Source organism: Schistocerca americana, chromosome 1 (assembly GCF_021461395.2).
Source record: "Schistocerca americana isolate TAMUIC-IGC-003095 chromosome 1, iqSchAmer2.1, whole genome shotgun sequence".
NCBI classification, from domain to species: Eukaryota; Metazoa; Arthropoda; class Insecta; order Orthoptera; family Acrididae; genus Schistocerca; species Schistocerca americana.
The window spans coordinates 172,038,267-172,065,367 of NC_060119.1; the positions used below are offsets into that span (position 1 = coordinate 172,038,267).

General features: G+C 38.7%; 1 protein-coding gene across 1 annotated transcript in view; it reads left to right on the plus strand.

The window, feature by feature from the left end:
* LOC124566579 (protein dopey-1 homolog) overlaps window positions 1–27,101 on the plus strand; it is a 378,074-nt gene that overhangs the window by 179,582 nt on the left and 171,391 nt on the right. The window contains exons 17-21 of the mRNA XM_047131121.1: window positions 12,458–12,600; window positions 12,705–12,903; window positions 13,263–13,420; window positions 16,661–16,886; window positions 18,870–19,006. Of these exons, the coding sequence (XP_046987077.1) occupies window positions 12,458–12,600; window positions 12,705–12,903; window positions 13,263–13,420; window positions 16,661–16,886; window positions 18,870–19,006 (863 nt within the window). The remainder of the gene's footprint in view (window positions 1–12,457; window positions 12,601–12,704; window positions 12,904–13,262; window positions 13,421–16,660; window positions 16,887–18,869; window positions 19,007–27,101) is intronic.

Genomic DNA, 27,101 nt, shown 5'->3' on the forward strand with positions numbered 1-27,101 from the left:
TGGCACAGCGATAAGTCGCAGGTGTTCTATGTCCTCATGTGTTGCCTTACACATGACAGTATTGTGGTGCCATTTTTCAACAGGATAAGTCTCATTCACAATTGAAACACAAATCTATGAACTGTTTGCTTGATGTTGAAGTGCTTCGTATCATGTAGCCCCAAAGGCCCCTGGAGTTGTTACCGATGTGTGAGACCAGCTCAGATGGCAGCTCAGTCTCATTTCAGGGTATCAAGGACCAATTACAACAATTGTGGGGCAGCTTGTTCCTGGAGGTGATACAATGGCTTTATGACACCTTTCACAACTGAAACATTGCATGCATCTAGGCTAGAGGGAGTGCAGCCTCATACTGCTAAGTGAGCTCATACAGGAAAGTTCTTTGTAAGTTTTGTAATCACTGAAATAATATTGCATACCCTCTCAATCCATGAAGCTTCATTTCATTTTCTTCTCACCTGCGAGGTTCTTCACTTTTTTGTCATTCGTCATAAATGAGGAAGCACCCAAAGCCTGAAAGTGAAGGTTATGCTGTTTATATTGTTTGAGTATTAATGCATGATTATTTAATTTGTTTGCTGAAATCCTTCTTGGAGATGGGGCAGTTATTAACAGCTAGTGGTTTTTTGACTGTGTCACACAGGCAGCATTGCTCAAACCTACATTCCAAATGACCTCAAAGAAAAACGCCACACCCCAATTACACCTTTCTCTCGTATCCCTTGACGAATGAAAACCTGCAGGTAATGGAGACAAAGGGTCAGGAATTTGATTTTGCAGAAATAATGTGCAAGTGAGTCCACTATGCAACATCTGACTTTTCGTGAAGGATTCCTTAGGGCTCAGTTAGTGATAAATACAATCATATGACTACCTCCCTGTAGATATTGGAATATTGAGACTGGCCAAACCCCACACAAGACTTTTTTGATTGGTTTCGTGGTAGACTTAGTAATGTGTATTATCATTCTTCTTAATAATGTTAGTGGAAGAAAAATTCATAACCTTTATTATTGGGAAAAATAAATGTATCTTTCATGCTTACTTCATTGTCTGCATCATGAGTGATATTTGTAGATTCATTACCTATGGAATGAACAGTAACTTAATATTCACCTCATAACCCCTGAACGTAAAACAACTAGTTATCTCTCTTATTATTTTGACAGAAACTTAAAATCCCGAATATACATGGGCAACTTAAGAAAAGATCCTTAAAAAAAAAAGTTTAGCAGCTAGAGAGCATCTGGTACTACATTTGTAGCCTGGCTGTCGTGTTTTGGTTTAGGTGGTTGCCACTAGATATCATCTTTACTGTGTGCAGCTTTGGATACTCAACAACAAAACACATACTTAAAAAAAGGAGACGGAAAGTGATGACATTTTGTCAGTCGAATGACAAGTGCTCACCACTGGTATGAGATAAATACATCCACTGTATACCAGCAAGCTCCTCCAAGATTTATGTTCACAGGAAACCATTGTGAAATGTGTGGTTAGGCTTCATAGCTACACAGAAACTGAAAAATGACTTCAAGTGTCACGATATTTTTGTCAAAGTCCAGTGCATGAGTATACTCAGGATTTTATTACTGGTGATTTTCAAAATTTGTAACTCATTACTTTGAACTTTAAAAGCTGTCTTTATATGTCTATATGTAATGTAATTCGTTATAGGATGTGTTTTGTAAATAACAAAACATATTTTTTGAACATAATATTGGAGGGAAAAATATTAAGTAAAGGGGTTAAATTACTCTGACTATCAAGTCCTTCACCAACGTTTGCGAACTTCATTAAGGCTCTTCTGATGCTCAGATACCCTTGTTTATCGAAAAACTCTCTCTCTCTCTCTCTCTCTCTCTCTCTCTCTCTCTCTCTCTCTCTCTCTCTCTCACACACACACACACACACACACACACACACACACACACACACACACACACACACGCGCGCGCGCGCACACACACACACACACACACACACACACACACACACACACACACACACACACACTTCCTGCAAAATTTTAAATATTTCATGCATTCTGCTACTGTGAAACTGGTGCCATTGTTTCCTAATGGTGAATGGAGAACTTAGAATGTGGATGCAGAAGATAACCAAAGGCCGCTATATTGCAGAGCCAGGTGGCACAAGGTACTGCTACCAGGAAGCAGACATAAGTTACCACCGACTTCCCAAATGACCTGTGATGCAGGACATACCAGATATTAAGCTGATGATGACAGATTTTTATTTAATTTAAGTTATATTAGAGTGATAATATTCTGTCTCTGAATTTTAATTATGACTAGACAGTGGCAAAATTAATGCTTCAGTAGACAAGTTGTCCAGCAGTAGATACTTAATGCTACCCATGCAAAAACAGGGTAGGTTGCCAGTAACTTTATAAATGCAATGGTTTATTCATTTTTTTTCATGAATAACTTAGAGCCATAATAGCACATCAACCAGCTGCTGTCTTCACTTGATTTTCTTATTCACTCTGGCCCATCAAAATCAGACCAACTTATCATTTCTGAGGCGTTATTGACTCTTAAAGGCCATCTCATGGAATCAGTTGTACCAGCTGTCCCCTCACCAAGGAGGATATATCCTCATCAATTGGTGGTGACACCAGTGAGAATAAGGTCAGTACCATAGCCTCAGAAAAGTTGTTGCTAAGAAACGTGGCCCACAACAAGCACCAGGAATGCATGCACACAATGTACAGCACTAAATCTGCTCAAATTTCTGGAATGGTAAGCTGTATACCCACAACATTTAACTTGTGGAATGCATGGTTTGCACACTGGACATTAAAACTTAATGTTTTAATGTTGGTTAATGTCAATTAAAACTCTAAACTAAATCTAGTACCAGGAACTAATTTTTCAATACCAATTTCAGAAAACTATTAATTTTCAACCTTTAATATTCTCTGTAGCACTTCAGTGCTTTTCTTTCCTTTTCATTCTGCCTGAATGTTATCTTTTTCTTGCTGAATGCAGCTGTTTTTTGTCAACCTAGGAATTTATAGAATGGTGTTGCTGCTTTCAGCTTCTACAAGTTCTCTGAGAAAATAGTGTGCCACTGCCTAGCACATTATTTTGGAAAGGAACACTCATCTTTCCCATTTCAACATTTCTTGTCTCTCTGCAGTCACTTATTTTTTCACATTCCTAACTCCACTTTTTTACATTGACTTTAACTGAAACTTCACTTTCCACACTGTGATGCCCCAGGACACTGAACTGTAAAAGACACTCTCTTTCCTCTTCTATTGCATCATTTTTCACTATTCCTTCTCTTCAGCAATTTTGTTCTTTTCAGCGCTTGCACTATGATAATTTCAATTTGAAATGATCTGTCCTGTTTGCTCTTGACCCTTAAATACTTATTGTCGGTGATCTCATTTTGCTTAATGTATGAGGTGCATGAGAAAAGTAATGAGACTATGAACACTGCGAGTGTTCTGGCAACACTGTGTTTTTCTACTTGTGTAGACCTGTGTGTTCATCCCTTCCACATGCTCAGTCAGAGTTTCAGCTCTGTACAGCAATCATGTGATATTTGAAAGCACCATCAGTGAGGTTGTGTATTGTTGTGTGTTACATGAATGGAACAACAGAATTTAGAGCAACATTATACCATCAAGTTTTGTGTTAAACTTAGAATCCATAAGTGTGACCTTTTGTTGCTACAGGCCTATGGGGAACATCCCTTAACAAGAGCACAAGTTTTTTCCTGGCATAAATCTTTTTTGGAAGGCAGAGAACACGTTGAAGATTAATCTCTCTCAAAGAGACCTTCAATCCATGAAAACGACAAACGCATGCTTGCTGTTGTGAGATTGTCCCTCCAGAGCAAACTGTCAACAGTGTTTTACAAAGATGTCTTTGAAAGGCTCACGAAAAGGATGAATTGAATGAGACCAGACATTGCAGATAAGTGAATGCTGCATCATGACAATGCCCCATGTCACACAGCCTCTTCCATCACATAATTTTTGACCTCAGAAGGCATTTCTGTTGTTCCAAGGCCCCCATATTCACCTGATCTGAGTCCTTGTGACTTTTTTTTCCTGAAATTGAAAAATGTCTTAAAAGGATGTCACTTTGGGACTCTGGAGAACATTCAAAAGCACATGACTGACATGTTATAGGCCCTACCAGTTGAAGCCTTTTAGCGCTGCTAACCAAGAGTGGGAACACGAACTCCGCCAGTGTGTAGCTGCCAAAGGGAACTACTTTGAAGGCAACAATATTGTTGTTTGAAAAAAATAAACACTTCAATAGATAAAAATTTACTATCATAACTTTTCTCAAACATCTCATAGATGAAGGATCTCAAATTACATTGGATTTTTGAATGATAGTTTGTAATTCAGTATTAAAAACTGGTGATATTTAACCAATTTGCTCTTTAAAATTATTTCTCTTGTGGTAAAGTTGTCAAAAATATAAAAGTTGGTTTGAATACCACATGGTTCTATTGAAAGCTATGGTCTATTGCATTCCTACACCCATTGAATTGACTTATTTAGCCAGTTATGGGGGGATTCATAGTTTAATGTGATCATACTGATAATCTCCAAAATACTTAGAACAATTCATTAATGACAATAGTAACTGTAGTTTTTCCAAGATGTCTCATTGCATGGTTGTCTCTGAGGCCTTGGCCCATAAATTTCTTCCATGTAGCAGTCAGCAGTGCATTTTGATCAATTAGCTGTGTGACATGATTGCTGTGCCACAAATATCTAACCACCACATAGACCTGGAAATCACGTTCAGTGAAATGTTCGTATAGTTTTCATCTGCAAGTCTCATGCTCTTATATAATACAGCACTAGTGTCATTTACACAGCAAAGTAAAGCACATGCAACATTATGCTGGTTTTGTATCCAGTCTGTCATAAGTTAGTGATAAAAACAGATACCTTAAGCATGTAAATTAAAATGTCTTGCATAATTCATAATCTTTCCAGCAGATGATGTTTTTCTTGTTTGAAATATATATAAATATGAAAAAGCATTTTTACCAAGTCGAGTGTATGCCTGCTCTAGCTTTGCTGTAATATAGGGTGATCAGTCATTAGCTGTAGTGTCTGTGGAGTGAGTGACAAGAGGTCCGCAGTAAATAGAGTGTGGTTTGTCACATAATTTATCTCTAACATACAATATGTAAATACGTAAAAAGAAAAGTAAATTACACATATTAAGCAAGGAGATGCTGGAACTGCCTCCTTTCATTGTTCAAACATTTCTAACAACTGGTTGGGAAAATTTCAATTGTTTACTTTCTCTTTTAATGCAGCCCAGAGATAAAAATCACAGAGTGTTAAACTGGGGGAACAAGGGGGCCATATGTTTTGAGCAGTAACCCTGTCTTGAAACACATTATGAATTTCCTGTAATGAGGAAGGCCCTCTCAGTTGGTCAAAAAAGAAAGAAAGAGAGAGAGAGAGACCACAAATGTTTTCCACATGCCTCTCAGTATTAACTTTTACTGAAAAAATAGAGCCTGTTATTCTCTCACAGCTAATAGTGCACAACACTCCTTCTTTTGGATCATGCAGGGGGTCTTCATGCATTATGTTTGGCTTTTGAGAACTCCAGTAACAGCTTTTTTCCTCCATGTACCCAGTTAGGTGGAGCATGACCCATCCAAAAAGCAAGTTGCATTAGGGTCAATTTCTCTGTCATGTACTCTATTCAAAATCCATTCACAAAACTCCAATCTTTTTGTAAGGCCACCTGGCTCCCCATTAGCAGCACTACTGGCTGGCTGCTGGTGGGTGGGAATCCCTGCCAGATGGCTGTGTTGAGGATTGATCAACCTGTATAAACTGAGGTTATATAAAATACTTTAAATGATTTGATGGTAATATCATGTAACTAGTGAGGAGGCACTGAATAGAATTGGGGAGAAAAGAAATTTGGGTCACAACCAGAAGAAGGAATCAGTTAGTAGGACACATTCTGAGACATCAGGGGATCACTAGTTTAGTACTGGAGGGAAGTGTGGTGGTAAAAATCATAGGGAGAGAAAAAGAGATGAATATAGTAAACAGATTCAGAAGAATATAGGTTGCAATAGTTACTCGGAGATCAAGAGGCTTGTACAGGATAGAGTACCAAGGAGAGCTGCATCAAACCAGTCTGGACCGAAGACCGCAACAACATGATTTGAAGTCATGGGATGTTCTTTCTGCAGTAGTTCGTTATTCAAATCCTTTTTCTCATGTTGGCATTGCAAATATGAAATTACTCGTTCCCAGAAGAATATTGTAATTGGTTTTATGTGAAGTAACTTGCTATTGTCATCAATGTAAAGCTTATTGTCTAAATTGTAAGTCAGTGCTGTAAACATTATCATGTGTGTACGTGGGGAATAGATACATTTCTACTACATTAATCTTCCTTTTCCGTATTGCTACAGAAAGACCTGGTTATAATTATTTGTCGATATGAAATACTTTCCGACTTAAGCTATCATTACAACTGCCTTTATAGATTCCAGTTCCATCTCTTCTACATCATTGTCTGCAGCATTTCTCAGATTTTATGTACAGGATTAGATTGTCAGTCTTCATAAGTGTCCCATGCTGCCGATTACTCTCTCTTGTCCTGAATCACAGTTAGTTGCACATTGAGATACCATTTTCTTGCTATGCTTCAATTTCTGTGAGTGAAACACTATCAGTTTCCCCTCAAAAAGTTGCATTTCACCATTATTCACTCTGTGTAATCTCCTAGTATTGTATGGGTCATACCCCTGTGGGAGATTGAGGTGGAAGACCTGTTTGATACACATGCCCACCACATACTCCTCCTGTCATATCACGGGCTTGGCTTATCCTATCTTATCAGAGGCAGATCTGCCTGTGAAAGTAGTCAAGTGGTATACCACTTCTGCTGTAATTTCTGTGCAGCATTTTATGTGGACATGTCCATCAACTATCTGTCAACACAAATGAATGGCCACAGTCAACTGTGGCCAAGAACAGAGTTCATAACCCAAAGGCAGATCACACTGCTGAACACAACGAATTCAGTTTCAGTGGCTGCTTCAACAATATGTACCATCTGGATCCACCCCCTCAACACCAGCTCCTCTGGTGCTTTGAAATGCCACACCTGAATAATGCAGTTATGAGAGAGTTGCTTGTGAAAGATAAGGACATACGTCCAGTGTTAGTCTGCCTTATTACTTTCATCTGTTAGAATGGTTCTGTTATAATTTTCCTGCATCAATTTTTATACTGTAAGGAGACCTTTGACATTTGATAACTTCAATGTAGGACTATGATTTATTGTGTGGAAGTCCCTGCATGAGGCCCCTCTTCAAAACTGAAGCAGTTTACATTTCATACATTGCTTAGATTGTTGAAGATAATTTTATATATAAAACCAATCACACAGGAGTGCTGTGCCATTTATGGCACATATTAAATTGTATTCGCTGCTGTATCTGTGTGAGCTGAGAGAGAGACTGGTTACCTACTTCGCAAATGACAGATTGTCACACCTGGACCTGCAGTGTGGTAAAGCGCTGAATGTAGGCTAGTGCTTCACTCACTTGAGTGATGACAGATTCGAAGAACTGCCATATCAAAATTGCCACCAAGAAGCACAGTGTGCTGTTATAACATTTATGTTTGACTTATTAAAAGCCAATCTAGCAGTGCTGAATTCTTTATCCATGCTGACACGTTATAATTGCAATAATTTATTAAAAATAAACTTATAAAGATAACAAATGAAATAGATTACTAGATATTGGCAGAGATGGCTGTGCTATCACAAAAGTGTGCTCTGTTTGGGAGAGAAGGAAACAGTCAGTTACAATATAGTACTAATCTTGTATCAGTCATCAATATGTTTCACTTATAATGAAGTGAACTAGCTACTTTCATTTAAGTGAAAATGATATAAATGATGACCTTGCCTTGAGAAACACTAATTTGGTTTCAAAGACTCTGACTTAAAGATAATAAAGTTATGTTTAACATTTGTAGTGCTCGAGATAGTATGATTGAGTTTGTAATCATTAACTGATTTATGAATTACGACCTGCTCTCACGTAGAACTGATTGTGTTGTAGTAGCAACCCATGAAGCTGCAGTAATTTCACTGTTAAAAAATGCCTCTCTTTGAAGCCAAAGAGAAGAATGAAAATTGAGACAACGATACTGCTTTAGAAGATATGAGCAATCAGCGAAACACTGCAGACTAATTGGATTTACCCTTCCAGGTTATCCAATGTATCTGTCCACGTGCATCTTGTGGTCACAGTGACGTATTGTTGGAGGAAAATTCCGTATGTCAGTCTTTTTCAATAGAGGAGACTAGGAATGGGGAACCATTACAGTCCAACTTATGAAATACTTCCCTATCACTTGATTAAAAGTTTAGGATAAATCAAGTGCCTCAGAGGGCAATACTCCCCTGTTAGAAAATTTTGTTAAATATCTGACATTTGCATGCGGTGCACTGCCAATCATGCCTTCTGAACTCACCTCTCAAATCAAGTCAGACCTTCAACTTGCCAAAAGAAGAGCAAATGAATGATGGCAAGGGAGTAAATATTTTCATCTGTGGAGTAGCTTTTTGAAAATTCAGACTGTGATCAGCAAAAAAGCTGGGGCAGCATCTATTCAGTCTTTACGTAGCGTTTTTAATTTAAAACAAAAGATCATGACTGATCGAAGTTTCATGTGACACCTTTCCATTTGTTAATGTAATCATACATTTACATTGCTCTTTCTGTTCTTCAAAAGTAGTGATGCAGCATGGAGTGGCTTTGGGTAGCAGACACTTTTTGCATGTTGCAATTCTATAATTCTTTAATTTCTCCTGCTTCAAGTGTCAATATTATTTGTGTATCAGAGTAACCTAATTATCTAAAGATGCTGGACACTGTCCATCATGAGGACATAAAATTTTTGATTAAGTTTTATAGGGTGAGCTCAATCCAAAAGCAGTATGCAGGAGCTGAGCTGCTTCTGTCTGTTAGAAGGCAACTAATGGTGTGACAAGTACATAGGTTGGTCAGCACCTTGGTTGCCAGTGCTGGCTAGAAATGTTTGGCCATGTGTTAAGCTCATGTTCCTCGCATCCAGTTGAGTAAGAAAACAAACTGCAATAAGAGAAAAATGATTTCAGTAATACAGTCATGACACTATAGGTTTTAAGGAAGACTCCACCGTCATTGTTAATTATAGTACAAGTGCTTTTAAACTTGATAGTTTGCAAGAAACCTTGCACTACAGATCACATTTGTGAGCAAGCATTTTTATTTATCTTATATAAGCATCATAATTTTATTGCCATTTATACTGATGGTTCCAAACAGGAAGACATTGTTTCATGTTCTTATGATTCCTGGTTGCACTTCTGGGATTCACCTTCCAGTATTTTACTATCTTTGGTGAAGAGTGATGTGTGATCTCATGTTGCTAGAGTAAATGAATGTTGTTTTAAAAAAATGAACATGCATTTTGCTTTGATTTGCTGACTGCTCCACAGACTATCTGGAAATGGTTCATTGCAGAGAAAATGATCCTTTCATGAAAAATATGTCATGAGCAAAAAAATCGCTCTTCTTCTGGGTACCAGGGAATGTGGGAGTCCCAAGGCAATAAGGAAGCTGTCATATTGTCAAAGGAACCATGTATATGTCACACTTTGGTAAACTGTCTAATGTCTTTACATTCATCAATGACAACCAGTAATGTTAACAAGATTTAGGAGAAGACAATGTTATGGGAAACATCGCTATCTCCTCTGCACACTAGGCCCACCAATTTGCAAAGCCTGTTGGGTATCAAGCTCAGTGCAGTACATTTTAATTCATTGTTCTTCAACATGCAAACAAGTAGCACATTTAGCTGATGAGTTGCTTGTCCTCTCTCTCGGATGACATAACTCGTACAATCCCTGTTTTACTGTAGTAACAGTTGCTGACTACTGCGCTGACTGACTAATGATTGCCTCCTCTGACTGTTTATAATGACTGACACTCTAAGTTGTAGTTGTTGAAGCTAGATCCAAGCTGTGTGTTGTATACTCCCTCTACCATTACTGCTAAGTAAATTAAGTACTGTCTTTTACAACACTCAAACACAGGTACAGGTCTATTAAATTCTAAATTATGCGTGTCAGTTATGTTGCAGCAGTTCTTCCATAAATTGTATACTCCTCTTGATTTTTCTCCAGCTACATAAAATAAAAAGTAATGAGATGAACAAAAGAAACTCATAATGCTTTCACAACCAAGTTTTTTCAGCTCAACCAATTATGCTTTTTGTTACAAGATATGGGTGTAATGGCAATATTATATTTTGTGTGGGGCCAGGACTCCTTCCTAAAGTCATAAAAAATAGTTCTTGTAATATACAGAGGAGGTGACTTATTTTCTGTGATCTTGTCATATACAATTATTATTTTCAAACAATGGAAAATTCAGAATGGAATAATGAGAATATTATGAAAAGGATGGAGTGCTACTCGCCATATGGAGGAGATGTTTAGTTGCAGACAGACATGGCAGTCTTTTTGTCGTGCCTTTCTGCAACTTAATGTCCCCTCTGTATAGTGAGTGGCAGTCTGGTGTTTTCATATAATTGTTATTTTATTCTTTTTCTGTTGTTCATGTGAAATTACACCAGTCAATATACAGAGTGTTTCCGTAAGAGTGTGCAGAAATGTAACAGCACATAGAGAAGGCTCCATTGAATGATTTGAGGTAGGGAACCTGGTGTTAGAGAAGCCAGATATGGAAGTAAACTTGTCTACCACTTTGTCTTGCATTACTGTTTTCCAGCTTATTTACAACTAACATGTACAAGTTTACACATACTATGCTGTTTATTTACTTGTACATTCTTTATTTCTTGTAAGGAAACAAGGAGGACAAGCCTAATTACTAGGAAGTCATGATGAGGGTTTTGTTTACTTCACTTGTCAATAAGGTGGCTCTGTTGTATTGTATTTACATCATCCCATGACAGAATGTGCTTTGAGTCAACAACAGGCCCATTCATTACTCAGTGTTATTCAGAGACATACAGTACAATACAGTGGCGCAGTACCGGTACAGTTTCACAGAACTCACTGACATGTGTATTGTTTACGTGTAAGTACATTGCAACGCTCTCACTGCTGAAAGGCTGTAGAGGGAATGATTTCCTAATGGGCATCATCCATCGCTATGAGTGTTTATTTCTCTTGATTGATGAATGTGGGGGAATGGTTCATTGGAAAGAGGAAATGAGGGCTCTGGCAACATGAGGACCACTTGCACACCCGATTTTGAAGAGGAGGTGCTGGAACGTGTTGCAGCTAATCCTACTACAAGTACTCATCATATTGCATGTGAAATGGGTGCTGCAGATACTGGTGTGTGACAAGTACTCCACAACAACAATTACACCCTTATCACCCACAACGAGTCCATGCAGTGCTTGTGACTGACTGTACCAGGAGACATGTTGTATCAATGGTTGCTCCAACAAGTGATTGATCGACCAGATTTCCTCCAAATGATGCTGTTTACAGTCGAGGCCTCATTTTGAACAGGAAGCACACCATCAAGTGTGATTATCTAGGTCAGTATTGTAGGGAACAATCTCATTGGGCCATATCTTCTACGTGGCTGTCTGAATGGGCACCTGTACTTAAGATTTGTGCAAAGAGTTCTACCTGAATTGTTGGAGAACGTAATCTTGACTGTTGGTGAGAGGATGTGGCTACAACAATCTGCTGCTCTGCCTCAGTTCAGTGTGGATGCCCACAACCATTTCAATACTGTATTTCCTGGTTGCTGGATTCGAAGGGGGGGTCCTATTCCATGGCCTGCGAGGTCATCTGACCTGAATCCCCTTGATTATTTCCTATGGAGATATCTAAATTCACTTGTGTCTGAGACCCCAGTGGATACAGAGATGGAATTATGTGCCAGAATTGTAGCTGTCTGCAATGTGATTCAAAAAACACCAGGGAGATTTGTCAGGGTGCATCAGAATCTGGTTTTCCCATGTCATGTTTGCGTTAAGATTGATGGCCATTAGTTTCAGCACATTTTGTAAGATACAGTGCAAATGAGAAGTTCATTGTGTCAGTGACTGTATTTGCACTTAACTGTGGCTAATGTAAATAGAAAGTATGCAATAATATGATTTTGTTCCTATTATCTACTGAAGCTGACTTCTCTGACCCCAGGTTCCCTACTTCAACTTGTTCCGTGGAGCATCCTCTATGTCCTGTTAAATTTTTGCGTGCTCTTGTGGAAACACCCTCTATGATTTGTATGTGTTGGGGTGGAGGGCTGCGCCCCCATGTGTGGAGGTGTCCCCCCCCCCCCCCCCCCCCCCCTCCCAATCTGTATAAGTATATGCTGGATAGCTGTTGAGAATTGTTTTTGGTTGAGTAATAAATCTTAAATATTGCAGGTTAATGACAACCCTTTACAAAGAACACTAACAGAAGAAATTATGCATTTCAATGACCCTGATTCAGAATATGCGGAAAGTAGCAGCAGATGTAAATTTCGTTGTTCTGAACATTCAGAGGGATTTCAGGTGCAACTTTTGAGGTAAGTATTGCTGCTTCTGCTTTTGTTCATCAGTATTGGAAGTTGTTATAATATTATTAGTTCTAGCAGCTCAATTATGTTCTCAACTTTTGTTTTGATTCCAGACTACTTCTTGCTTTAGTAATGCTTGAACACCAAGTTAATGCTCAGAAGAGTGATAGTGAGTCTGCAACTGTTACAAACAGAGAAAGCACATCTTCTGTGAAGAGCACTTCATCTTCGAATCAGTTAAAATACCATCCAGGACTTGACATACCTCAACAGTCAATGTTCTTAGCTTCTGTTTTGACTGCATTAAGACAGGTGTGAATCACTGGCTTCCACTTTGAGATTCTTACATTCATTTCAGTTCCTCGACAGCTATTCTATGAGATTATCTATCGTGTTCTCTTCTGCTGGTAATTTAGTTTAGGAATATTTTTTAATATAGTTATAAGTCAGTAAAATAAATGTTAAATTTCTTGTTGTTCTACAGCTTTTGTGTTCTTTGTACATGGGTTCAGCCACATAGTTGAGTAATTTTACCTCTTCTTATGAGCATTGCCCTGTTGGTATTGTTTTGTCTTTCATATGTGTTGTTTCTTCATATTCTTAATATTACTGTTAGTTGATAAAACTATATTATTTATTTTGGTTGGTTGATGATAGTCTCATTGTTGCAGAGGCATATGCGCCATCTGCATCATCAGTGGACCAATCTCATAGCTTCTGCTCTCCCATTTATGGGGTCATCTCTGACTGAAGTAGTTATGAGTGTCATCAATCAATTATGCAGCAACATAGAAAACCTGTCTCAGCATTATGGCTCAGAAGACAATAGGTAACAGAAGTACTGTGTTTCATAACAGAATTACTGTACTTAGAGTGGCCTCTAGAACCATAATAGTCATTTAAATTTAAATGACTATTTATTCCCAGAAACTGAATAAAGACCTATTGTAACTAGACAGTTTAAACATTTTTGTAACACATTACGTAAATGAATTTCTTTTGCATTTCACTTTTTCTTCTTATATTTAATGTTGTGTGTACTGATATGCTATACTTTAGATATCAGAGTATCAGCACTACAATATGAAACATTATTCTTTATGCATATATCTCGTTTCTGACCTTGCTAAAAAGTTCTGTTGTATTTTCATGTTTTTGAGCTAAATATTCATCAATAGAAAAAATGAAACTGCTTTTAGTAGACAACCTGGGGGACGAGTTACAGGAAATATGGGAACTTGCAAGGCAGTACTGCCCATATATTTTGAGAAGAGAGATTGAAGAAAGACAAACCTACATTTATAATGGTTGTAGATTTAGAAAAAAGCCTTTCACAACATTAACTGGAATATACTTTTTGCACTACTGGAGTTATTAGTGATAAAATACAAGGAGCCAAAGGTTATTTAAAACTTTAAGAGAGATGACACCACAGTTCCACGAGTTGAAGAATATGAAAACCATGCAGTAGTCAATAAGGGAGTGCAGTAGGTTTATGTCTTATCCCCTATGTTATTTAGTATAGCAAGCAAGCAATAAAAATTGAAGTTCAGGGAGAAGAAGTAAAAACTTTAAGATTTGCGAAAGACGTAATTTTGTCAGATTAGGAAAGGACTTGGAAAATCAGTTGAACTGTGTGAACAGTGTCTTCAAATAGGTTATAGGATGAAGATTAAAAAAATTAAACAAGAGTAACAAAATGTAGTTGCATTAAATTAGGTAATACCAAGAGAATTATAAATAAATAAAACAAGAGTAACAAAACGTAGTTGCATTAAATCAGGTAATATTGAGAGAATTAGGAAATGAGACTCCAAAAAAAGTAGATGAGTTTTGAAATTTGTAAAGCAAAGTAACTTATAATGGCAGGAATAAATAGGATATAACATGCTTACTGGCATTAACAAGAAAAGTTTTTCTGAAAAAGAATATGAAAATTTATGAAATGGATAGATTGCTATTCACCTAAAGATGACATACTGAGTTGCAGACAGGCACAATGAAAAGACTGTAACACACCGAGCTGTTGGCCAAAGCCGTCTTCAGAACAGAAGGGAAAACACAGACACAGTCACTCAAGCAGGCACACATGACCACATTCTCTGGCCCTTCAGACCATGCTGTGTAAGTCTCTTTGTTGTGCACGTCTGCAATTCAACATGTCATCTTTAATGTGAATAGCAATCCGTCCTTTTCATAATTGTTGATATTCCAACCTGGACTTACCATAGTTTTCTGAAGGAAAGAAATATATTAACATCCAATATAGATTTTAGTGTTAGGAAGTCTTTTCTGAAGGTGTTTGTCTGGGATGTAGCCTTGTATGGGTGTGAAATGTGGATGATAAATGCTTCAGATAAGAAGAGAATGAAAGGTTTTGAAAAGTGGTCCTACAGAAGAATGTTGAAAATTCAAATGGCTAATGGAGAAGTGCTGAATTGAAATGAGGGTAAAAATAAATTTATGGTACAATTTGGTGAAAAGAAGGGATCGCTTGACAAGATAAAGAAAACTTTCTGAGGTGTCAAAGACTAGCTAATTTGGTGATGGAGGTAAGTGTAGCAGTAAAAATTGCAGGGAAGACTTAACGCTTGATTACAGTAAAAGTAAACATGGAAGTCAATGTAGTTTCCAATAATTATGCAGAGATATAAAGACATGCACAAGATAGACTAAAGTGAACAGCTACATCAAACCAATGTTTTGACTGACTGAAGTTAACAATATCTTTTACACAAGCATTCTTTGCATTGAACATCAACAAAAGCAAAACAAGGATAATGGAATGTAGTCTAATTAAGTCGGGTGATGCTGAGGGAATTAGATTAGGAAATGAGGCACTTAAAGTAGTAAAGGAGTTTTGCTATTTGGGGAGCAAAATAACTGATGATGGTCGAAGTAGAGAGGATATAAACTGTAGGCTGGCAATGGCAAGGAAAGCGTTTCTGAAGAAGAGAAATCTGTTAACATCCAGTATTGATTTAAGTGAAGTCATTTCTGAAAGTATTCGTATGGAGTGTAGCCATGTATGGAAGTGAAACATGGACGATAAATAGTTTGGACAAGAAGAGAATAGAAGCTTTCGAAATGTGGTGCTACAGAAGAATGCTGAAGATTAGATGGGTAGATCACATAACTATAACTAATGAGGAAGTATTGAATAGGATTGGGGAGAAGAGAAGTTTGTGGCACAACTTGACCAGAAGAAGGGATCGGTTGGTAGGACATGTTCTGAGGCATCAAGGGATCACCAATTTAGTATTGGAGGACAGCGTGGAGGGTAAAAATCGTAGGGGGAGACCAAGAGATGAATACACTAAGCAGATTCAGAAGGATGTAGGTTGCAGTCGGTACTGGGAGATGAAAAAGATTGCACAAGATAGAGTAGCATGGAGAGCTGCATCAAACCAGTCTCAGAACTGAAGACCACAACAACAACAACAAGCATTCTTTGTGTGCAATGTTGCGTAAGTAACATAGGTATTCAATTAAAACAAGGATGTGAATAAAGTTAATATATAGAGAATGTGTTAAATTGTGAATAGGTATATAAATTAGATGTTTAACATTTTAGCTCTGTGAAACAATGTCTGATATTTGTATTCTTTCATGGAAAGGAAGGAAGAGTTAACACACTAGTTACTCTTCCATTTCTGATTTTAATTGAACACTGAGAATATTTTGCGCTACAGCACAAGTCACTGTGCTGCCCTCATCACAGAGCACATGCTTCACTTCTGTAATTCAGTTTCTGAATTTGCATTCTTCATTGGAAGTGCTATCTCCCCCCCCCCCCCCCCCCCCCCCCAAACACACACACACACACGCGCACACACACACACACACACACACACACACGCACCTGAAAGTATCGTCTTTGATAGCTATCCCCCTCCATCTTTCCTTGGTTCCTCAAATAAAAGGAAATTATTGCCCTGGAAGCTTGAAATTTGTCTGTGAATGCTTTGCTTCTCTTGTCCTGTGATCAATAAATGCTACAAATAAGACATTGCACTTCATAGTTAATAATTTCCATTTTTACTGTGTTTTAACGCTCTTTCCTTTCCAGAGAGGACTTGTGTTGCCTACCTGCAGACTACGCAGTTACTCAACTGGAAGCACTGACACTGTTGTGCCACTACTGTTTGTTGGACAGCACACAGCAGCAATCGCACGCTTTCAGTCAGCAGATGCTTGGTGCAGTTACGTCTTTAAATGTTGGTCTGCCTGGTGCCAACCCAGGGCAGGTTTTCAGCAACCTTGTGCATGTATTCATGCCTGTCCCTGCACAGCAGGTAGTGTTTGCTGTTTTAATTGAGCAGTTGTAACTTTAATAGCTCACTGAAAACGTACAGATATATACTTAGTCTCATTTTAGACAGAAATTATAAAAGTTGCTTAGTTACAATGTGTAGGGTGGAGTATTGACTATGTAGGTACTATTGCGCAAAATGGCTCTGAGCACTATGGGACTTAACTGCTGTGGTCATGAGTCCCCTAGAACTTAGAACTACTTAAACATAACTAACCTAAGGACAACACACACATTCATGCCCGAGGCAGGATTCGAACCTGCGACCGTAGCGGTCGTGCGGTTCCAGACTGTAGCGCCTAGAACCGCTCGGCCACTCTGGCCGGCTACTATTGCGCAGTGTGTAATGAAGTTCCATACAAATCCAGAGTAACAGGAACTATGTCAGGATAAAAATCATACTATACATATGACAAAGTTGCTTCTTTGGTGAATACACAACACAACTGCTTACAAATGTGGCTTTGTAACTTGCCAAAATGAAACAGTGGATAATTGTTGACAAAATAACAGTAGAATTAGGATAGTTTGGTACTCATCACATAGAGAAGGTGTCAAATGTGATTGCCCACAACTCATATGTGTTGAGTAGCAATTAATTCTATTATTTCTCCACTTATAACTTATGGATTTACATCCAATACAGACTTCATTACTTTGGCAAACTGATATGAAGTTACAGAGAATGTGGCATGCTAGTGAGTGCCACATGGATAGTGTCTTCCTTAGTCCAAAGTTATATAGACATTCATCGTTCCTCCATCATTTGTATAATTAGCATGATGGGGATATTTAAGGTTATTATATACAAAATACAGTGCAGCAGTGGAACACACTTATTTAGGGCTGGAGGCCAGAGCAGCAAGACGAAACAACCAAAGTACTGCCAGTGGCTGCCAGCTTGTCTCCGTTCTGCAGTACAGGTGTCAAGGAGCTGTTCCCTTTGAAGATGCCTGATTCGCGCCCACCCATCTGCATGATGAAGAAGGTATTGAGATTCATCAGACCGTGCAATGCTCTGCCACTGCGCCAATGTCCAGTGCCGATGGTTATGTGCCCATTTCAGTTGTAGGTGCCAATGTCATGGTGTTAACACTTGCACAAATATGAGTCGCTGGCTGTGGGGGTCTGCTGTTAAGAGTGTTCGGTGCACTCATGGTCAGACACACATGTACTCTGCCCAGCATTAAAGCTGATGTTAATTCTGCCACAATTTGCTGCCTGTCCCGTTTTACCAGTCTGCCCACCCTATGATGTCCAACATCTGTAATGAGGGGTGGCTGCCCAACCCCATGATGTCTGGATGCGGTTTCACCTTGGTTTTGTCATGTGTTGAAGACACTCACCACAGTGCTGCTCGAAAACCCACCAAGTCCTACAGTTCCCTAAATGCTTGTGCCAAGGCTCTGGACCATCAAAATCTGCCCTCAGTCAAACTCAGACAGATGGTGCACATTCCCCATCCTACACATGGACAGTACATTCACTGATACTACACGCACCGTGCATTTGTCTGACTAGCAGTCATTGCTTGCCAGGTGATGCTGCTATTGCGTGGATGCGTTTTTATCGATAGTAGGTCGGTGATCATCATGTTCTGGCTGATCAGTGTTTATAAAAGTGCTGTCTGACAATGTATGGAAGAAAAAAGTTGTTGTATCATGGTAACTGCTTTCACATGTTACATTAAAAAAATTAAATGGGATGGCATCAGTAGTTAGGATCTGTTTTAAAATCAGTGTGCACTGTTTTACTCCAGAACCAACATGCTTGTGCCCAATGAATGTTTCCGATGTAACACAAACCTTTCTTTTTCCATTTCTTCTTTCTTTATTTTAATCATGCTTTATCCTCCCATGCCTAACAAAAAGAGACAATTATGACTTTACCATTACGGCTTTGCCACAATGAACAGCCATTCATTGTTTCTTGTTTTGATGATTGTTTCTTCTCTTCTTTAATGCAGGACAATACTCATGGGAAGGATAAACCTACAGTTGTGGATCCACATATTTCAGCCAGGCGCAAAGTTCTGAGCAACATGCCACGTATTTTTGCGAGTGTAGCAGCTCTGTGGCAAGCAATTATGACTGGACAAGACTGGTAACAAATCTGATTTTCCTGGTTCTTATTGTATGTAACAGTAAAATTACTGTATGAGGTAGACAACAGTGAAACAATGGCTTAACATAAAAATAGAATTAGTTTCATTAGAATGTTCTGCAATTGGGTAAAATAGTTAAGAGAACTCTTTAAATGAATGAATAAACGTACTAAGAATGTTGCTGTCTAATTAAATCAAAGGTGAAATTCACTTGAGAAAACTATAAGATTACAGAGAGACAGAAAGGCTGGCCAATATTCATGCCGAGGAAGTGGAATCCCAGTTACTGCCAGTGGGCAGTAGAGTCCTGAATGGCTGAGTAAACGAGCACAAAATGCGTGATAGGACGAGTACAGCCTAAGTGGATAGGCTGCCTGGACCATTTATTGTGAGCAAACGCAGAAGTCATGACCAAATCATAGGCAATATTTGACTCCAAAGATGCTAGATGTGTATTTGTATCAATGAAAATAATGTATTTATTACAGTTAAAGTAGAATTGAATGGTTAAAAATCTACTCATCAAGCAGTGGCAGGAGCAAACACATACAATAGTTAAGGATTTGTGCACGTTTTTGGAGTCAGTGGATCCTTCTTCTGGCAGAATGGTGGAAGGGGAAAGAGGAGGGATGAAGGAAAAGGACTAATGAGATTTAGGAAAAGGGGAGAGCTATGAAAAAGTTGCCCACAACTCCTGGCCAGTGGAGACATTACTGTAACTCTTCCCATTTCCTAAACCTCACCAGTCCTTTTCCTTTATCCTTCTTCTTCAAAACTTCTGCCAGAAGAAGGAGCCATAGACTCCAAAAGCTTGCAAATTTCCTTATTTTTTTGTGTATTTGCTCCTGCCACTGTTTGGTTATTAGATTTGTTATCTGCCCAATTATTTATAAGCATGTATTTACGTGTACATAACTACATCCAACATAGGTTCCTCATTCATGGTATGTGATTATGCAGCATGAGGGAACCAGTGCATTAAAAAGTAAGATTAAAATGCGAAGGTCTTAAAGTCTAAAAGTGGAATAAATTTCTGTCGGTTGCAGATGAAAACAGCTAATTTACTGGCAACATATTGTGCACAAAATGCTATACGTTATTCTGCTTCCAGTCGGGAAACAAAGTTGTAAGAAATCCCAGAGACACAGCTCCTTCAGGGATATCAGCAACAATAAAAAAAATTATAACAACAATCAAGTGTGTTCCAAAGAGTACAAAAAGATATGAGACCTTGTAATACTGTTTCTGGTTACGATTTCAATGTAATAGACCAAGAATTAATAGAGGTAGGGGGACATTATGAGGAAGCCAGCACTTCAGATATCATGTCACATCCCTTTACTGTAATCAGGCATGTCAAAGGACAGGCTGATGCAAGTTGAAACATCATAATGCCCTCTGTGTTAATGGAAGCTACTAATAAAGCATGTGCTGTGACAGTTGATAAATGGACTGATTCACACAATTGGGCATATGATTTGCTGCTTACAGCACATTACATAAACACAGATGGTCTCTTGTGAATAATGTTTTATTTCCAACTAAATTCCCAGGCCTTAAGAAAACAAGAGTAAACACCATGAAAGAAATAGAAAAGAGGATGGCTGGCTGGAACATTTCGTCAGATTTGCTACATAATTCTGTTTTTGGTTGTGATGAGCGAGGCAATACAAAAAAGCTTAGGAAAATCACAAAAGGCTTCCTTGTGCTATCCGTTGTATAAATACAGTAATTAGTCATATTTTTGTTAAATCTTGCTCGAATGATGCTGCAACAATAAATATTGCAAAATTAATTGTATGGTGCATGAACAACTTATGTTTATCTTTGAAATCATCTCTAAAACAAGAGGTCAGCACAAGTTGTAGCAGTTTATATACTATGTTAGAGTTCATACACACTCAGATTAAGGAAATGCTACTTTACAGATGGGAAAGAATTCCACTTACAATTGAAGGATATGGTAATGATCTTACAGAATGAATTTTGAATTTCCCAAAACTATTTAAAGAGGCCACAGATGAAGTAGAAGGTGGAAAAGAACCTACAATCCATTTAGCTCTTTTTTGGTTTCACTCACTTTAAGAAATCTGCAGTGTCAATGACAAAAAATTTAATTATTCCAGTTAAAAGTGATGTTTCAATATGATGTGAGGAAAGGATGGATTTCTAATTAACTAGCATAATTGATGTGTAATAATAGATATGAATTTTTAATAGGGGTTATAAGAGATTAAAAATCAAACTTCGGCTTTTCTTCGTGTGAATGTGGTAACTACTTCCAAACATAACATTGCTGCATTCCTTTGGCTGTCTTTCCAGGTACCCCTTCAGAATTCACCCTTCACTTCTCTCTCTTTTGTTTACTAACACAGATCCTTCAGTACAGTGTCATTGCCAACCCAAAAGATAGAAAGATTGTTTCAGCGACTGGACAAATAACAAACCCTATGCAGCAGATTAATTAGATCTGCACATTTAATGCACACAGGTGATCATGACATCTTTAAGTTTTGGAACAGACCTGAAAAGGACCTACCAGGACTGATTGCAGTTGAAAAGTGTCTCTTATGTATCCTAGCAACCAGTACACCTAGTTAATTGTGCTTTATTAGAGCTAGCATGTTACTAACAATTCGCCGCAACCAATTAAATCCATAATGTGTGAGTGATCTACCACTGATCAACAGTAATTATCAATTTTATTCTCTTGCTAACAAATGAATTATTGAAAATTTATAACTGCAAATATACAATGTTCTTAAAAAAAGACAGACATCCTTGACTTCAGTGATAGGGTTCACTTAATGTGTACATAGTTTCCTGTTACTGCCAAGCATAGTAAAGTATCTGTTTGGAAGAGTATCTTACCTTTTTTCTGTTATTGTATTGAAATATCAAATTATTTTACATGTGCTGTATGAAGTTAACTGTGACACATAACAGTCAATCGAAACATTACAGTTGTGAGGTGAGGCGAGTTTTCAACGCAGCCTTGTTCGCATGTACAGAGTCAAGACAACATACGTGGAAGGAATAAGTGACCGTTCTGAGTCGTGTGATGGTGGCCACAAGTGCCTCAGTCTTCCCTTAAGCAGACAAGACATAACTGTCAAATGTAGAGCATTGCAGCATTCCACTAGACACATTTTAAAGTATACAGTGGAACTTCAAATTTTACATTCTCTGATTTTATGTTTTTCATGATTATATGCTATGAATTTGTAGGCCCTGTGAAAAACCCATAAGATCAGTGCTAAAAATTCCTCGATTTTACATTTCTTCCTAGAAAGATTTGTCTTGATTCTACATTCTTACCCTGTGTCTCACTTGACTTTGTCCCATTTCCTTCCTATTGACATTTCACGTGACTGAACAAGCTATAAGTGGCTCAAAAGACCGATGGTTCGCACCACTGGTAGTGTTGGACTAAAGGGAATATTTTAGACCATTGCGAAGAGCGGAGATGTGAGAGAGGAAATGCTGATGTAATCCATGACCAGCATTGCTGACACGACTTTAGCTTCATCCCACAATAATAACATAACTATTACTAGGTTGCTGCAGCAGTAGAAAAATGGGACAGTCGATGCGAAGTGTTCTGGACTGAGCCAATAAGTGACAAAGGGGCCCAGCCGCCACCTTTTCTTATGCCACTTATAACTCAGTCTCTATTCAGCAACGGTATTGATCGTCAACTTTTTAAATTCAAACACTGTGTCTCAAAGAATCTGCTCGATCAGAATCAAGAAAACGGCCATTTCCAGCTAGTGAGCTCTTATAGGCTGGTGACTTGTTACGTCACCCAACAGCCAGCGCAGCCACTTTACCACACTAACACACCACTTTGTTTAGCTAATTGTGTAATAAGTTTACAGACCTTAGTGTATGAAACATTCGAAATTCCTGAAGTATTGGATTATAAAATATACAGGCACAGAACCTGTAAATCAAAGTTGGTGTGAGAGTTTCATTCTCATCTTCCTAAGTAGCAATTTTACCAACACTCATAATCAAATCGCAAATCCATAAGCAAATAAGAAAGAAATTTCAAAATTGTACGTCATGTAATAGACCAATTGGGAAAAAGTGGTTTTGCACTAGTAATACTGTAGGATAGGTAATTAAAAAGTTTATCACTTTTAGCTAATGATGTAAAAGGTAATTGAGCCATTTTGCAGCACATTACTGCCGCAAATTAAACCTTAAAACACACAGTTTTGAGAATTTTGTCATTTTGTGTTCATCTCGACAATAGCAGAAATTTATAGCTGTAACGTGAAATAAACTGAAAATTCTGAAATATGGTGAAAACTGCCACATTACAACATCTCGGATGTTTGTAACATCTTGGATCTTTGTTTTCCACACAGCGAGCTTACTTGCTGGCTTGTACCAAAGTATGGCTGATGTGATTGATGCACAGCAAATGGAGTGACCATGGCTCCTACTTCAGTTTAATTTATATGCCCCTCACTAACGTGCATTAATTTTACTTACAGTAGTTCTGCTCAGGGCATCTTGACGGAATCTGGAACATATCGTGCCGCTACCAACTGTAGCCAATGTAGGCTACTCCATTTGCTATGTGCGGCACCATAGTTAATTGGATGTGTTCACTGAACAGCTGTATGATGGTTTGATCATCTTTGTTGCAGTCCTCAATTGTGTTTGTATGTTGTAATGGCGGACAGATTGTTATAAATGTAATGGATTGCTGGGGCAGAGAAACACTGAAATCACAGCGGGCTTGACTTTATTTCATATTCATAAGTGTAAATGAATACTACATGTGAAGGAAAACTTGTGTGTATGTATGTACTTTCAAGAAACCTGATGTGTTTACACTGCAGCAAGTGAGGAACTTGAAGTGCAAACAGCACACATTAGCAATACTGCAGAATCCTCCTCTTCGACCATTCAGCACAAGGAACAAGAAAAAGTTGACAAGCAATACACTAAAGGTCATTGCTACACTAGAGGTCACTGAGTATCAAAGTATGCCACACTGCCATTGGCTACAGAAGGAAAACACACACCCACACGTTACGTTCTGACGTCTTTCACCACATTTCACAGTTTCCAGTCACCACATTTCACAGTTTCCAGTTTAATTCTACCATGTTCATGAAATTTTGCTTTTTTTTTCCCCTGTGTGGGCTCCAAGCAAAGATTTTAAAAAGAATAAAAATAAAAAAATAAAAAAAGTTAAAATCTCATTCTTGAAACATCCCACAGGCTATGTCTAAGCCATGTCTCTTCTTTCCTCCAGGAGTGCTAGTTCTGCAAGGTTCGCAGAAGAGCTTCTGTGAAGATTGGATGGTAGGAGACGAGGTACCGGCAGAATTAAAGCTGTGAGGATGGGTACAGGTTGCGAGTTGTGCTTTGGTAGCTCAGTTGGTAGAGTACTTGCCCATGAGAGGCAAAGGTCCCGAGTTCAAGTCTCGGTCCGGCACACAGTTTTAATCTGCCAGGAAGTTTTATATCAGTGCAAACTCCGCTGCAGAGTGAAAATCTCATTCTGAAGTCAGATTCTGTCCTTAGGTTGTCTATGGCTCTGCTTAGAGCTTTATGGTTTTGGGAAGAGATCTAAGAAAGGAGAACGAGGTCACATTGGAGATAAGGGATTCCTGGAAGGTGACCAGGTTGTGGTTGAGAAGTGGCGGTGCAGGTTCATGATTGGTAGGGGAGAGTCACGATTGGAGGAGATTAGATCTTTGCCCTGCCCAATACATTTGAATTTCGGTGTGATGGTGAAAGTGAGTCATTTGGATTTATGAAAGAGGTCACCAAGTTGGGTCTAGATACTATAGGAGGTTGAATTAGGGTTGTGGGGGGGGGGGGGGGCATCACTTGTTGTTAGGATAGGTATTGTTGGGTGAGAGTATTCTGAGATGGGGGTAGGTTGTCAGGGAATTGGAAAACTTTTGCAGATGGTGTTTGGAATTCTCTCCCAGTTGCTGAGAGGCAAGGGATCCAACTTAGGAGATCAGTTAGAGATACTCTGTATTACATAAGGTCGTGTGTCGCACCCCCCACCCCCACCCCCCACCCCCCCACCCCCCCACCCCTGCTGAGCTCAAGATAGTTAACTTTAATGATTCTCTTGCCCTTTGGCTCCTCCTCCCCCTCCCCCCTTTTAAATAACAGTACCACTGAATTATATAGATGAGAATTCTCCTTCCAACCATCATTCAACCCCACATTTACCCTGGGCTGAATCTCCACTAGCCCCTGTCACACACTCATATCCGTCCTTGTCACTGATTCTACATCCATGCTTTGTTCACCACAGCCTCTCTTCTGTTCTGTCTTCCCCTCCCAATCCACCCCTCAACTCCATTGTATGGCATATGTAAGGATGTTAGAATACAGGGAGACGGCATTACCTGTGCTGAGAACAGGCATTAGCTGAAGCCAGGGGCATGTCTGTCCTCTATCTTGCCATCCTGTAGAGACAAAAACATGGGTTTTTCCATTAAATGGCGTGTGATAAGGGCCTCCCGTCGGGTAGACCGCCCGCCTGGTGCAAGTCTTTCGATTTGACGCCACTTCAGCGACTTGCATGTCGATGGGGATGAAATGATGATGATTAGGACAACACAACACCCAGTCCCTGAGTGGAGAAGAACTCCGACCCAGCCGCGAATCGAACCCGGGCCCTTAGGATTGACAGTCGGTCGCGCTGACCACTCAGCTACCGGGGGCGGACTGGTTTCTCCATTAAAACCTTGTGTGAAACTTGTCTTCTCTACCTAAACCACTGAATTAACACGCATAGCTGAGTACGTACTGTATTTAGATATGACATACTTTCTTGGAGGAATATTTGCAACCATAGAGTTGTAAAATTAATTTGGTGATGAGAAATGGACTACATCTCAGCAAAATAGCCAATTACTTTAATTTAAGTCTAACTATGAGCTGTATTAGATCACAGTACAAGATCCTTCCAGTAATTTCACTACCAAAATGAATGATTTTTAAAACATCAACACTGAAATGACACTTTTCAGTCAGAGGAGCACCGAAACATTGTATGAAAATTATTGTTTGAGCTTAGGTGCATTTAACCATCCCTCTAGAATTGGAAAAGGTACAGTTAATGTCAGGTAAAGCCTTTCTTTGTCTTACACACTCCCCCCCCCCCCCCCCCCCCCCCCAATCAGTTCAGGTAATCCTAAATGCTACCTATTTTGCATATTCCAGACTGTATGCCTCAGTCATGATTTTAAGTAACCATTGCACTCATTGATGGACACATATTCAGTTAATATGTCTGTAAAATGAAATTTCAACATTGGAGATCACACTTAAATTAGCATTGTATTTACATCATAATACTCCAGTACCATACTTTGTCTCACAAATTGTTTATTTCATTTCCCGGAGCTATTATGTAACACAGTTTATCATAAATCTGTGTTACTGACCTTGGAAGGTTATTACTTTGGTGTATTTACACCTAATTTTGTTTTTGTATGCAAAGTCATTCTGCAATTTTTACTCCATTCTACAGTGTAAGTGTGGTTTAGAAATGGATTTTATAAGTAACATCAAATGATTGGTGAGTAGCAATTGGGTTTTCATGTGGGCATTCAACGTAAGAAATAAAGGCTTGTTTATGCACATGCCCAAAAATTCATTTACCATGAAAACAATAGCGTTCTGCAGACAAGCATGTTTGCCACCCATATTACTAGAACAAAGCACTTGCTCTGCATATGTATGAACATTATCATCATCTGCAGGCATAATAAGAGTACCATGAGTCTTACTCTCCTTCTTCACAAACCATACGAAAAACCAGCTACATATGCAGCTATACACACAGAAACACCAGACTACCACTGCTAAGGATATAGTCATTATCACGGTTAACAACATTGTCAGTCTCATCTGAAAACAAGACACTTTCAAATGTCTCACTCGAGAAGCAGTTGCTCCATCCACATTTTGATACAACTTATCGGTCGAGGATTTGACAAGCAAGGGTCAAATGTGGCTCTAATACACCTAATTTTGTTTTTGTATGCAAAGTCATTCTGCAATTTTTACTCCATTCTACAGTGTAAGTGTGGTTTAGAAATGGAT